The sequence below is a fragment of the Elaeis guineensis genome, chromosome 1, assembly GCF_000442705.2.
Source record: "Elaeis guineensis isolate ETL-2024a chromosome 1, EG11, whole genome shotgun sequence".
In the NCBI taxonomy this organism is placed as follows: domain Eukaryota; kingdom Viridiplantae; phylum Streptophyta; class Magnoliopsida; order Arecales; family Arecaceae; genus Elaeis; species Elaeis guineensis.
The window spans coordinates 155,601,817-155,616,290 of NC_025993.2; the positions used below are offsets into that span (position 1 = coordinate 155,601,817).

Here is a 14,474-nt window from a genome sequence, read left to right on the forward strand (position 1 = left end):
TTCATCTTTTACCTTATCTTCTCTTTTCATGCCTTTCTCCTTTCTCTTTTCCTCTTCCTCCTTCTCTTTTTCCCTCTGTTTCTTTCTTTCTTTCTTCCCTTCTCTTCTCTTTTTCTTCTTTTTTTTTTTTTTTGGCTCTTGACTGCTTGGTTTGCTTTTTTTTTCTTTCCTTTCTCTCTCTTTTTCTCTTTTTTTCTCTTTTTTTTTTTTTTTTTTTAGGAATGGACGCCTAAGCAGCGCGGATGCTAGCCAGAGCCTTAGGCCACAAGAGAAAGGACGCTGCGACCTCCGGATCGGCGAAGAGGCCAGGGCGAGGAGTCGAGCTTGCTGCCACCCGTCCAGTGGCCCCGGCCATCGACATTCCCTCGGGATGCCGAGCCAAGACTCCCTGGGCCTCCTCGAGGAGTCCGCCGACTGGGCCCCCATTTCGGGAGTCCGCTCTACGGAGGGCCCACCTGGGGAAAAGAAGGAAATCGTGGCCCGCAGGGTGAGTAGCCGCCGAACTGCTTGGACGAGTCCCTGCTCCGAAGAGGGGTCGGAGAATCCCTTCAACGATAGGGACTTGATCAGCGGCTGATCGACGGCTGCATTCTGCCTGACTCGTTGAGAGGATCGACCGTGCCGATCCTGAGCAGCGGCCTGGGACTCTTTGGGGTCCTCCTTGAGGTAAGCGGATCTTCATTACATGGCTATTCGGCCTTTGTTCTAATTCCCTAGCGCCCTTGCAGATTGGGCACCAGCTCCTCCCTATATCGAGGCGTGAGCCGCACGAGGAGGGACATCCTCCAGAGGAGGAACGCGTCAGGCCGAGGTTGCTCGCCTCCAAGCAAAGACGGCCGAAGTAGCCGCCCTCCAGGAGGCCCTGGAAAGAGAGAAGCGAGCCCGGGAGGAGGAGAGGCAGATCTTGGAGGAATCGGCGAGGAAGGCGGACGCTGAGGTCGCCAACTTGGTCGAGCAAACTCCGGTCCTAGTCTCGGAGGCCAGAGCCTTGCGATAGAGGAATTCAAGGCCTCCGCGGAGATGAGGGACCTGAAGGTCCAATTTGGCCAGGAAGCATTCATAAAGGGGTTCGAGCTCTGCCAAGAGAAGGTGGCCAGAAAATTTCCAGAGCTCGACCTCAGCTTCCTAGGCGAGGAGTCTGAAGACGAGACCGGTCCCTCGCCAGCCGCCACTGCCGTCGCAGCCCTCTTGCCGGGAACGCCGAGTTCTCCAACCCCCGCCCCCGAGGTCTGAGACCTCCGATCTTGTACCTTTATTTCGTCGCAATTTTTCTTTTCTGTTTGTCTTCAAAAATCATCCAATCAATAAAGTTGAATTTCTTGTTGCGGACGGCTTCTCCTCCCCCCCTCCTTCTCTCTGTTCTCCTCCCTGCAATGAGTCGTGTTTTGACGCTTTTGCCTTCCGATGGCAGTGTCCTGCAGAAGCACTCCCCCTGCCCCTGGGGGTCCCGCCGAAATCGACGATCCAACGGCTGAAGAAGGAAGTCCTTCACCTGACAAAGAAGTTAAGAAGATGGAAGGCAAGCTCCGCGATTGAGAGAAGGTCATTCTGAAGCCACCGCTGAGGCCACCCACTTTCGGAATCTCCACGTGAAGGGGATCATGGAGTATAGCCGTAGGAAGGCGGACTTCGCGAAGGAACTCGAGGAATGCAAGAAGAGCGCCAGCGATCGAATTTGGGCCCAGGCCGCTAGGATCAGCGCCCTCAAGGTGGAACTGTCAGCTGCGAAGGGGAAGATCGGCCAGCTGGAAGGAAATTCATCCCGACTCTTGGCCCGGGTCGACGGCGACCAGAAGTGGTCGAAGGTCTCCGACCTTCAGCAGCAGCTTCAGGACGCCGAGGTGAGCCACGACGTGCATCGGGCTAGCTGGCGCAGGCAGGTGGAAGAATATAAAGGGAGATTCAGGGCGGCGGCCGACGAAGTCGTCCGTCTCCAGAGGCAGCTGGCTAGCAGGGCACAGCTTACTTCCGTCCGAGATTCTGATGAGCTCCAACCCTAAGAGGCACCGTTGAGGGGATTTCTGTCTCCCTCGGGGAAAAGACAGCTGAGCTGCAACAACTGAAGATCCAACTGGCGTACGAGCAGCGGGCCGTCGCGAACGCGGAGGCGGAATCCAAGGTCTTGAGGAAGAGGCGTCGAGAGGCGGAGGCCGAGAGCCAGCAACTTCGTCGGGCGCTCCAGGACGCGCTGCAGAAAAGGAGAGAGCTAGAAGAAGAAATTGAGAATCTAAGGCAGTCCTGGTTAAGGGATGGAGTAGATAATTCTAGGTCGGAGGGAGCCGGGCCTTCTTAGAGCTCTTTTCGTCTTTCTGTTTTTTCATGTATTTACTTCCCTTTTTGTCGTTTTGCCTTTCTTTCCTTGACCTTCCGGGCTTTGTAGCGTGTATATCGAAAATGGAATGAAAAGGGTGTTTTGTGTTACCTCGTCCGCGCGTTGCGCTAAATTGCCGTTCGCCGAACTTCTCTTGTCGTTTGACCTGTCTGGTGTAGACGTCGTTGGGGGGTGCCCGGTCGTCGATGCGTTAACTCGCCTTTCTCGTCGTACATGGCCGCAAGCCCGAGCTTGACCGTCCGGGCTCCGCATTACTTCGGGGATGTCGTTGTCTTCCTAAGCGGTGTCGAAAGTCTTTTCAGAGGCCGGGGGTGTTCAGTAGGAACCCCCCGTTTCAGTTGAGACGAAATCCTTTTTTTTTTTTTTTTTGGTGCGGTTCATCCTTCATCTGTTCCCGTCATAGTTCGTCATCCTTCTTTTTTAATTTTTCTCCTCTTCTCAGAGTGAGGGCCCTCCCCCACTTTTCGCGGGTTGCATAGAAGCGAGGAGGTGCCGCTGAGGGGCTTTTTCCTTTCATCCGATCTTGTTGGACGGCCGGGTTTCGCCACCATCAGCCCTTGCTGCAGAAGTCGCGGGTGGAGCCCGGCTCCCGTAGGAGTTCGGGTGGGGTCTTCCTTGGCGTCGTGTACGGAGCCCGACTCCCGTAGGAGTCCGGGTGGCGTCTTCCTTGGCGTCGTGGACGGAGCCCGGCTCCCGTAGGAGTCCGGGTGGCGTCTTTCTTGGCGTCGAGGACGAAGCCCGGCTCCCGTAGGAGTCCGGGTGGAGTCTTCCTTAGCGTCGTGGACGGAGCCCGGCTCCCGTAGGAGTCCGGGTGGAGTCTTCCTTGACGTCGTGGACGGAGCCCAGCTCCCGTAGGAGTCCGGGTGGCGTCTTTCTTGGCGTCGAGGACGAGCCCGGCTCCCGTAGGAGTCCGGGTGGAGTCTTCCTTGGCGTCGTGGACGAAGCCCGGCTCCCGTAAGAGTCCGGGTGGAGTCTTCCTTAGCGTCGTGGACGAAGCCCGGCTCCCGTAGGAGTCCGAACCCTCCGCTTCGCTCGAGCCAGGGCGAGGTTCTCCTCCCATTCCCGGCTTGGCTGTGGGGGCGCGTTAGGGCGCTGTAAGGCCTCTCCCCCCATCCGGTCTAAAAGAACCGGGCCTTTAACTTTGCTCATGTCAGGACGAGGTTCTCCTCCTGTTCCTGATATGGCTGTGGGGGCACATTAGGGCGTTGTAAGGCCTCTCCCCCCATCCGGTCTAAAAGAACCGGACCTTTGACTTTGCTCATGTCAGGACGAGGTTCTCCTCCTGTTCCTGACATGGCTGTGGGGGCACATTAGGGCATTGTAAGGCCTCTCCCCCATCCGGTCTAAAAGAACCGGGCCTTTGACTTTGCTCATGTCAGGACGAGGTTCTCCTCCTGTTCCTGACATGACTGTGGGGGCACATTAGGGCGTTGTAAGGCCTCTCCCCCCATCCGATCTAAGAGAACCGGACCTTTGACTTTGCTCATGTCAGGACGAGGTTCTCCTCCTGTTCCTGACATGGCTGTAGGGGCACATTAGGGCGTTGTAAGGCCTCTCCCCCAATCCGATTTTGAGATAGTCGGACTTTCATTTTAGGTATGTTAGGACGGGGTTCTCCCCCGTTCCTAACATGACTTTGCTTCAAGCGTTTGGAGGGATCATATCCAGTCGTAATAAATCCACGCCAGATGGGAAGAGTACGTCAAGTAGAAAGAAATTTAGATTCAAGGTGAAATCGTAAGTGATACATTTACAGATTTTCCGAGTTCCACGGTCGCGGGTGGTCCGCTCCTCCTTGAGGCCCTCCGGTGATGGAGTCGATGGTCCCGATGGGAGGTCGGTCCCCGGGTTGCTCCTCCCTTCTTGGCGGTTCAGGCTGCGGAAGGGCCCTTGGCCGATCTCCTCTACCCTCAAGCCTGCGTCGGATGAACCTGTCGAGTCGACCTCGCCGAATGAGCTCCTCGATCTCGTCCCGGAGTTGGATGCATTCCTCTGTGTCGTGGCCGTGGTCGCGGTGGTAGAGACAGAACTTGTTGGGGTTGCGCTTCCCGGGGTGTGTGCGCATCCTCTCCGGCCTAGGGAGCTGCTCCCTGACCTCCATCAATACCTGGGCCTTCGAAGCGTTGAGGGGGGCGTAGTTGCGGAATCTCCCGGGTGGAGAACCCCGCCGAACCCCGCGATCCGGGCTTCTCTGCCTGCGCGCCCGGGGTGGAGTATGGGCGCGCTTATGGCCAGGAGGGGATCGAGAACGCAGCCGGGCTTCCTTTGGCCTTTTTTCAATTGCGGGCTTACTCGAGTCTCCCGCTTGCCGCTCCCTCGCCGTCTCTTCATCCTTCATTTTGAAGGCTTCTTCCGCTCGGGCGTACCCTTCGGCCTGGGCCAGCAAATCAGCAAAATTCCTGGGATACTTCTTCTCCAGGGAGAACAAAAGATCATTCTTCTGAAGGCCACCCTTCAGGGCGGCCATTGCGACCGATTGGTCCAAGTTCCGGACCTCCAGCGCTGCGATGTTGAAGCGGTTGATGTAGGCCCGAATGAACTCCCTTTCCCTTTGCTTGATGTTGATGAGGGATTCCGAACCCTTCCGGGGGCGCCGGCTGCTGACAAAATGGGCCACGAATTGGTGGCTCATTTGATCGAAGGAAAAGATGGTACCCGATTTCAAAGCCGAGTACCAGTTCCTCGCCGCTCCCTTCAAGGTGGACGGGAAGGCCCGGCATAAGATGGCATCAGGAGCATCGTGAAGCAGCATCATCGTCCGGAAGGCCTCCAGATGATCAACCGGGTCCGAAGTCCCGTCGTAGCTTTCGAACTGGGGAAGCTTGAAGTTTGACGGGATTGGTTCCTGCATGATCATTTGGGAGAAGGGAGGGTCAGTACAAATATCCTCACCATAAGCGGGGGGCGCATGGCGGAATTCTTCGATCTGCCGGTTCATCTCCTGGAGCCTCCAGTCCAGGAAATCCTCTCGACTTCGAGTCTCGAGGGTCCTCTGGCAGAACGGGGGCAGGGATCTTCCAGGGGTGGAGTCGTGGTCCGATTGAGGGCTCTCTACCCTCGGTTTCGTTTTCCCAGGAAGGACGGGGCGGCTGGCCCAGGTGGCCCGCCCTGCCGCCGGATTCTGGTGTTCCGGGGACACCCTTTCCGGGCGTACCGATGTCTGCGGCTGCTGCTGCTGCATAGCTTGCACAGCCTCGGTGAGGCCTCTGACCTGCTGCGCCAGCAGGTCAAACTGCTCCGCGCCGACCGCCGCCGCCGGAGGAGGAGGTTGAGAAACAGGAGGGGAGGCCGGAGCCTGGGATCTGGCCGCGGAGGCCGTGGACCGTCGCGTGGACGCCTTGCGAGGAGGCATCAAGTATGGATCCCGTGGGGGAAACAAGGAGTGGGTGTCGGAGGAGACGATCGGGGGCGGCTCCGTTGAACGCTCCTTCAAGAACAAGGGTACTGCGAAGACACAGCCCCTTCCTCTAGCGCCAATCCTGTTGGTGCAAAAATCCGCTCGCGCCGGAGAAGCTGGAGTCGAGGAAGCCGCGGTCGCCGTCGGGACCTGCAAAGGAAGTCTAAACTGGAGGTGGGGTTGCTCCGGCAAGACCCTCCGACGCTCAAGTCAGTTCTCTGCCTCAACAAGAATGGAGTGCTCGAACGGAGAATTTAGCAGAGTTTTTAGATGAAAGATGAGAGCTTATAGAATAACGTATCTGGGGTCCCCCTTTTTATAAGCGGAGAGCGCAACAGATTGATAGCGACGTTCATAACCATCTGGTAGTGGGCCGCCCACAGTCAGGAGGAATTTATTGCGGAGGGTAGTGGAGCGGGATCGTGGCTATCGCTGCGGCTCGTCACGTGGAATCAGTTACGGGGAGTGGAGCGGCGTCCGCTGTCGTGACTTGTCAGAGAGTGGTGGAATCGCACAAAATCCGTCGCAGGGGGTGGAGCAGAATCATGGCCGTTAATACGGCTTGTCAGGGGGTAATGGAGCCACGCAGGATCCGCCGCAGGGAGTGGAGCAGAATCGTGGCCGTTAATACGGTCTGTCAGGGGGTCCAGACTTGTCGGTCGAAGTTCTGTTGGAGCTGATAGCGAGGTCTTTTTGCAGTTGGAATAGAAGACGGAGTCCGACTCCCGCAGAGGTCCGGACGCAGTCTACTTGCAGTTGTGGTCGTAGGAGTCCGACTCCTGTAGGAGTCCGGGCGGAGTCTTCCCAGCAATAGGGGTCAGGTACGAAGTCCGGCTCCCGTGGAAGTCCGGATGGAGCTTACCGGCAGTTGAAGTTAGCGACGGAGCCCGGCTCCCGTAGGAGTCCGGGCGGAGTCCTCCTTGCGGTTGAAGTCGTGGGCGGAGCCCGGCTCCCGTAGGAGTCCGGGCGGAGTCCCCCTTGGAGTCGTGGACGGAGCCCGGCTCCCGTAGGAGTCCGGGCGAAGTCCTGCAATTAAAGTCAGGCGCGAAGTCCGGCTTCCGTAGGAGTCCGGACGGAGCTTATCGACAGTTGAAGTTGGCGACGGAGCCTGGCTCCCGTAAGAGTCCGGGCGGAGTCCTCCTTGCGGTTGAAGTCGTGGGCAGAGCCCGGCTCCCGTAGGAGTCCGGGCGGAGTCCCCCTTGGAGTCGTAGACGGAGCCCGGCTCCCGTAGGAGTCCGGGCGGAGTCCTCCTGCAATTAAAGTCAGGCGCGAAATCCGGCTTCCGTAGGAGTCCGGACGGAGCTGACCGGCAGTTGAAGTTGGCGACGGAGCCCGACTCCCATAGGAGTCCGGGCGGAGTCCTCCTTGCGGTTGAAGTCGTGGGCAGAGCCCGGCTCCCGTAGGAGTCCGGGCGGAGTCCCCCTTGGAGTCGTGGACGGAGCCCGGCTTCCGTAGGAGTCCGGGCGGAGTCCTCCTGTAATTAAAGTCAGGCGCGAAGTCCGACTTCCGTAGGAGTCCGAACGGAGCTTACCGGCAGTTGAAGTTGGCGACGGAGCCCGGCTCCCGTAGGAGTCCGGACGGAGTCCTCCTTGCGGTTGAAGTCGTGGGCGGAGCCCGGCTCCCGTAGAAGTCCGGACAGAGTCCCCCTTGGAGTCGTGGACGGAGCCCGGCTCCCGTAGGAGTCCGGGCGGAGTCCTCCTGCAATTAAAGTCAGGCGCGAAGTCCGACTTCCGTAGGAGTCTGGACGGAGCTTACCGGCAGTTGAAGTTGGCGACGGAGCCCGGCTCCCGTAGGAGTCCGGGCGGAGTCCTCCTTGCGGTTGAAGTCGTGGGCGGAGCCCGGCTCCCGTAGGAGTCTGGGCGGAGTCCCCTTGGAGTCGTGGACGGAGCCCGGCTCCCGTAGGAGTCCGGGCGAAGTCCTCCTGCAATTAAAGTCAGGCGCGAAGTCCTACTTCCGTAGAAGTCCGGACGGGGCTTACCGGCAGTTGAAGTTGGCGACGGAGCCCAGCTCCCGTAGGAGTCCGGGCGGAGTCCTCCTTGTGGTTGAAGTCGTGGGCGGAGCCCGACTCCCGTAGGAGTCCGGACGGAGTCCCCCTTGGAGTCGTGGACGGAGCCCGCAAGAGTCAATCCCGCTGAGAGCTTCGGCTGTGGGTATTTTATACCCAACAGATACTATCTAGGCTGAAGGTGCAAGTCTCCAAAAGTTCAAATAGTACAGCAATATAAATAAATCACTAAAGAGAACAATAGCCAATAAATAATAAATTCAGATATAATACAAGCATTCTAGGAACATGCAATATGTTCACATGCACCAGATACATCAATATGCAACCCAATATATACAGTACAATAAATAAGAGTCATGACAGAATGGGTGAAAATTTAGTCTTTGTTGGAGCATATACCTGTATATTCTCCTGACTTCTCGTAATCATGAATAAAGTGCAAGATAACAGGTGTTGGTATCACATAGCCTATATTTTCGACATCTTCATGTTTAAGGGACTGAAATGCGATACCAACACATTTGCCCTTATCATTAAAAGCAGGACCACCAGAATTGCCCGAGTTTATTGCTGCATCTATCTGTCAGTAACAAACCAGATGTGATAAATAGGCAACAAAAGACAAACTTAAGACAGCAAAGATAATGATCAAATAGGAGCATTTCACATTGTAGACCAGAATAAGAGGAAACAGAACTATAAGAAATGTTCTAATATGTAAAAAACAGAACATAAGGAGAGGACTGATTTTAGTTTTCGAACCTGCAGGCCTAAGAGCTCTGTGGAACCATGGACATATGATAGTATCTCCATACGAGACACAACACCACTTGTCACAGAAATTGTGTCTCCTCCAATTGGATAACCAACAACGGTAACAGCATCCTGGAGTGCAGGTAGAGACCCAAACTCCACTGGAGAAACACCCTTCCAAAATTCATCATCACTAACAGTCAACAAGGCTGGCTCAGAACACAAGTAAGCAGTTAGCATAAGTTGACAAACTTGGACCCCACATGATAGAAAACAAAAATGACTACAGAGCTGATATGATCTGATGGCTTCTTATGGACTGTTACATAGTCACATGCATGTACTGAAGTGTCTATAGAATGCCGGCACCATCTGCTGGCATGGTCCACTTAATTATTTCATTAGTTATTATTATTATTATTATTATTATTATTTTGAGAGCACAACAAAAGAGCAAATTTTAAAATGAATGAGTTACATGTTGTTTAAGACAGTTTGAGTTAAAGATTACTTCATCGCGAGCAAGGATAAGAATGCTGACAGTTGACAACTCAACTCCTATTTGATTCACGCTTCTACTAAATATTGTCACATAAGTTTTTACACATACTGCTAATTGAAGCAATATTCACACATGGTAAGAGAAGCATTTCTTGCTTCAACATGCAAACATATGTAATAGGATGCATGCCTCATGATTGTACTAAACATTGTTTACGAAATAAAGTCCAAGAATGATATATTAGATATGCCTATTAAACATACACAATGAAAATTAATCGAGCAATATCGAGATTAAAAGCGACTCTTGGGAAGGCAGAGTTGTTTGAGTACTTTATACGGTTTTGGCAGCATTACTACGAGCTAAACAGATATTCTTGTAGGCATGTATGGTCACATTACTCCAGTTATCTAGTTAGGAATTCAATGTTAGGCATGTCTGGTCACATTACTTCAGTTATTTAGTCAGAATAAGGCACAGTAAACAGGCTAATTTGATGTTTGAATTCCGTGTTTCAGGGTTTTTTTTTGTGGGGGGGGGGGAGCGCATAATGAAGAGAAAAAAACAGCACTAATAAAAACTCATGAACAAGATCTTCACAACAAATAGTCACAACAGAGAAAGTAATAGTAGTTCAAATTAAGAGCTTATATATATGTTGTTACGACCAAAAGCAATGACAATTCAGTTCAAACAAATATGAATGCAAGAAAAGCTTGATCTCTTAATCAACTTTTAATTGCTACAACAATAGTGGAGTGCTCAATAATTTAGTGGTTGAGGTCAACCAAAGTGAAACTTAGGGATTTTGTCACTCATAAAACGACTTTTTGCAAAAGTTCAACTATTAGCTATGCCAACATGATTTTTCTAGACGTTTTTCAACACCTCCTACAACAAAGAGAATATGATAATCCACCTTTGTCATTATTAGGCCTTAATTTAGGATAATTTATCAGTAAGATTAGTATTAGAGTTAGTCTTTAATTAAAAAACCCATTATTAGTCCATAAAAGCTAGAAAGAGTTGAAAACTTATTACTGAGTTGAGATGAGCTTTGAAACATTGACTGAATTTTATCCACAAACCGTTGCATCTAAAGAGTGTCACAGCCTACTTATTCACTTGCTCCTTTACCCTATTCTTCTCACCCCTTAATTTCTCTTATACTCTTTAATCCTTTTTATGCAGTAATAGTTATCAAAGCTCAAAGCATTTTGCATCATGCCTACCTAATGTGCGCATATGGATGTGGAAATGCAATATGACACCAGTACTGTTTTTCATGATGCAGCAGAAGGCATGCAATAGTTATAGAACAAACTGTTGGCACAGCATCAGTCAAATTCCTAATTTATAACCTTTTTGGCATGATGACCATTATGAAGAATTGTGCTTGTCATTAGAATAGTCATCACATACCGAGATCCAAAAATTCAGCCTTGATGTCAGTATAGATCAAGCCCGCCATGTTTCAGTTTCAACGGCTTCACCTTCAATGTTGAAGTTTCCGCCAAAAAATTATGAAAAGATCAGGAATCCTAGAAGAATAAAATAATCAAGGAAATATATATATTGTATTTTTTGAGTATATTGTACCATTCATAGTATTTGGCTTAATGAATTCTGCACTTACAAGCTAAACCTTATGACTGAAAATTCGAGAGAACCTTTAGAGCACCTACAAATTATTGAAAAATTATGTCACAACAGATTGTTTGCATAACATTTTAATTATTTCAGCACCTAACAAAACCTATAAAAATAAAATGTGATTACATATCGTATATGAATATTAACTATATATATTGTTACAATCATGTCAAGTACCCGGTAGCAAAATACGATCTATATAATATGAAAATAAAACTATAATTAGATATGCCAGATCTATATGCTTCTAAGATTTGAGCTAACATCTAACATATCCTAGCATAAATCTTCTGAATCTACTACGTTAGGGGATCTATAGAAAGCATACACCTCTTCCTTCTCTTTGCCAATAAAACCTCTCTTAGTCTTAGAAACCAAAAACAAGTCATCTAGATGTAGGAAAAGCTACTTTTCATTTGAATGCCCTAATGTTAAATTTTCAAGTATTTCCAATTTTCTAAAATTAGCAAAAAAAATCCATTTTTAAACTAAATACTTCTTAGAGGCCTGTTTAGATGCCTGCACAAGCTATTCCACGAATATAAATACTCCAACCTGACTTGAAGAGAGGCGTCACATTAAGTAAACAAGAAGCTCATGCATCCTAAAAGCCACCAAGCATAATATCTCAAATAAATAGGGATTATGTTTTGCTTTAAAAGGTCATTTACAACATCCTGTTTTTTCAGGTTTGTCCATCCATTAAACAGCCCAACAATAGAAATTCTCATTCCCCACACCATTTACCATCACATGGCCACCTATATTAGGTCATTCCCATGAAGAACTTATTTGAGCAGACAAATGGGCCCTAGATGTCAAATTCGTCATCTATGAGTGAGCATCCTTTTTAACTAAAGCAAGGGTTACAAAAGGAACCAAAGATTAAGACAATATGGTCAATGTATTTAAAGAAATTAGAAAAATGACCCAATATGAACAACACCAATGCTTACAAAACATTTGTGATCATTTTAGGTTGATTTTCTAAATAATAACTGAAACTAAGTTCTGGGGTTTAGATTCCACTTTGTTCTGATCAATATCAAATCCATTTCACCAACAGCTCTAGAACTGTGTCAACCAATCCAAGGTCTTCTTTGATTATGTCTTGAGATGTGTCGCTGCTCCTGCCTCTTTTGTATAACCAACTTAAAAAACAAAATTCCACAGCAAGGTGGCACTATAAGCACCCAATATTTCCTTTTGTAACCACTGTCATGATCACCACTGTCATCTCTAAAAGTACACAAACCCTTGTGTGACTTCAAAGGAGTATAGTTCTCCTTGTTATCCAAGTGAAATTCATACTCAACATTTAAGAAATCTAATTTAGACAATAAAGTTAAAATTTTAGACTTTTCCCATAGCAATGCACATAACAACCTGGCGATATGTTAAATGTATCACAGAAGTCATACCTAGAGATATCACCACTAATGCACAGATTCAATACTAGTCTCCTACACCAATTACCTAGATGGCTCAAGGTGGATCATCTACGTCAACAAAGTCCAGTTATTTTGGTTGGCTACAATCCTTTATCATCAAACCACAGAGAAATCCCCAGCATACAAATTGCTGAAACTGAAACTGTTGCAATCATGGACTTAAAAGATAACCTCAATAACTGATTAATATGTAACAAACCAAAATGGTTTTTTAATCAATTATAGTACGTTGTGCATACCTCTGTGCAAGCGTTCACTCCCCTATGGTTACACTAAAACCTAAAAATGAGAAGAATATAATTAAAGAAGCTCCAAGTGCCATTGCAGTGCACGTATTTTCGCTATTGTTCCCCGTCAAGACTAAAATTCAGAATTCAAGGTAACTTTGAAACCAAACAATCTCATGAATCAAAATCCAGGATTAAATCTTTACCAATATCGCACTCGGTCCCGATGGCCAGCACACTCGCCACGTACTTGGTGTCTGACCCACGCTTCTTGAGCTTGACCTGGGTGTAGTGCTCGACCGAGTGGGCATTGGTCAACACCCGCCTCCCACCGATGATGAAGCCACTGCTGCTCGAGCTATACTGCCGTTTCCGCTGCCATGGGAGCGAGAAATTCGGCTCCGTGTGCACGCAGAAAACCTTCACAACAGCATCCATCGAGGGCACGACCTTCACCACCTGGTCCCATCTCGGCGCAGGCGGCTCCACCGCCACCATGGCGAGGTTGTGCCGGAGAGGGTCGTTGTACTCACCGTTGCTCGCGACCATCTGGGAGCCCCTCCAGAGAGGCGAAGAAGAGCCCTTCTCGGCGACGACCTCCTTGGATGTGTTCCGGCGCCGGACCTTGCGGGGCCGGCCCCGGCCGCGCTGGGGGCTGGGTCGCTCCTCGGGTAGCTCGGCCTCGTCGAGGGCGGATGTGGAGGGGGCGCCGGCGTTGGGCATCTGGAGGTCCATGGTCTCGGCGACGGGCTTCTTGGGCTTGCGGCCCCTCTTCCGCTTGGGTTGCTCCATGGATGGGGTTTGGGTTTGCTCCGGGGAAAGAGAAACCCTAAACGGAAGGGGACGAACGAGAGATCGATTCGAGGAGGGTTTGGATGGGAGAAAGGGTGCACGGAGGAGGGAGGATATGCGGGGACACTGGAGAAGAAAGGGGATGGGATCTTTTAATTTCTGCTTGGAAGGGTAGGAGGGTAAGGGGACGGGCGCCCCACCAAGAATAGATGGTGAAGTGGATGAGCTATGAGCATTTTAAAGCGCTGCGGCACCAGCTTATATAACCCCACAACTCGCTCACTCCCAAATTTGCATGCGAAAGGACGGAGAACTACGGATAAAAGATACCACCCGGCTAAATTCTCTTGTTGCTTGGTAGGGTTGGAGACTGCTGTCCTCTGATGTAGGTTTATCGAAGCAGCAGACCTAATTTATTTATTATAAAAAGCTTAAATATGCAATAAGCTGGAAACCGGTGCGAAGGTACTCTAGCTTATGAAGATATGTGGTTCGTGCTCTTCCTGCATTCTTGAACAGGCTTCAATTCGAAATCGGCAATAGTCACGGTATCTTAAAATTTTGAAAGATAGATTTTTGATGCCCCTCTTTAAACTATCCTCTTTTAACTTATATTTGTGGAGCTCAAAGAAACAGTCTGGTAACGGAACTCTTTATTGGAGAATCGGGTTACCATCAACCCCTACTCCGTTCAATCAATCATTATTCATCCGACGGTTAGGTTTTCTTGTCATGGTTGTTCTAAACTAGAAGAAAGGCCAAATCATTAAGAAGTCAAACAGTAATGGCAAATTTTCTACACTTAGACAAATTTTGTATATCATGGGCATTGAATGCATGTTTATATCCTCATCAGGATTAGATGTTTTCTTTGGTTATCTTGGATGAAAAAACTAAATATTATAGAGATGATTGGGTGGAAACTTGATAATAACCAGGTGTGTACAAAGAGAAGCTGAAAGCTAAAGTATAGGAGTTGGACGGTAGTACAAAAAACTCATATATACATCAAGTTTCAATAAATACCACTCCAAACCTATCAGTCTATAAAATATGATCAAATAGTGGATGAATATCTATGGTCCTGAAAAAATAAGAAAGTCACTCTTTTATGCTCAATTTATCAAGAAATCTGCTGCATGATTAGCCTCATATGGGTAGCAAGAAAAATTTGCTGAGCAATAATGGTTTAGGTGTGAACTTTTTTGATTCAACTATGAAGGAGAGGAGATGATCGGATGCGTAAGAGGTGTCTATCTCTGGATTTGTACTTGAAAAACACGATAACATCAAATGCAGCACCAAGTTGGACCCAAACACCTTCATAAAACAATAAAGAAATACTTCAACTATATATAT

At 49.4% G+C, this 14,474-nt stretch overlaps 1 protein-coding gene across 1 annotated transcript in view; it reads right to left on the minus strand.

Moving 5' to 3' along the window:
- LOC105039179 (protease Do-like 9) overlaps positions 1-13,488 on the minus strand; it is a 29,226-nt gene extending 15,738 nt beyond the window's left edge. Inside the window, exons 1-3 of the mRNA XM_010915237.4 lie at positions 12,530-13,488; positions 8,500-8,699; positions 8,137-8,317 (exon numbers count right to left, since the gene is read on the minus strand). Coding sequence (XP_010913539.1) covers positions 8,137-8,317; positions 8,500-8,699; positions 12,530-13,115 — 967 coding nt within the window. The 5' untranslated portion in view covers positions 13,116-13,488. The remainder of the gene's footprint in view (positions 1-8,136; positions 8,318-8,499; positions 8,700-12,529) is intronic.
- Between the last annotated feature and the right edge of the window lie 986 nt (positions 13,489-14,474).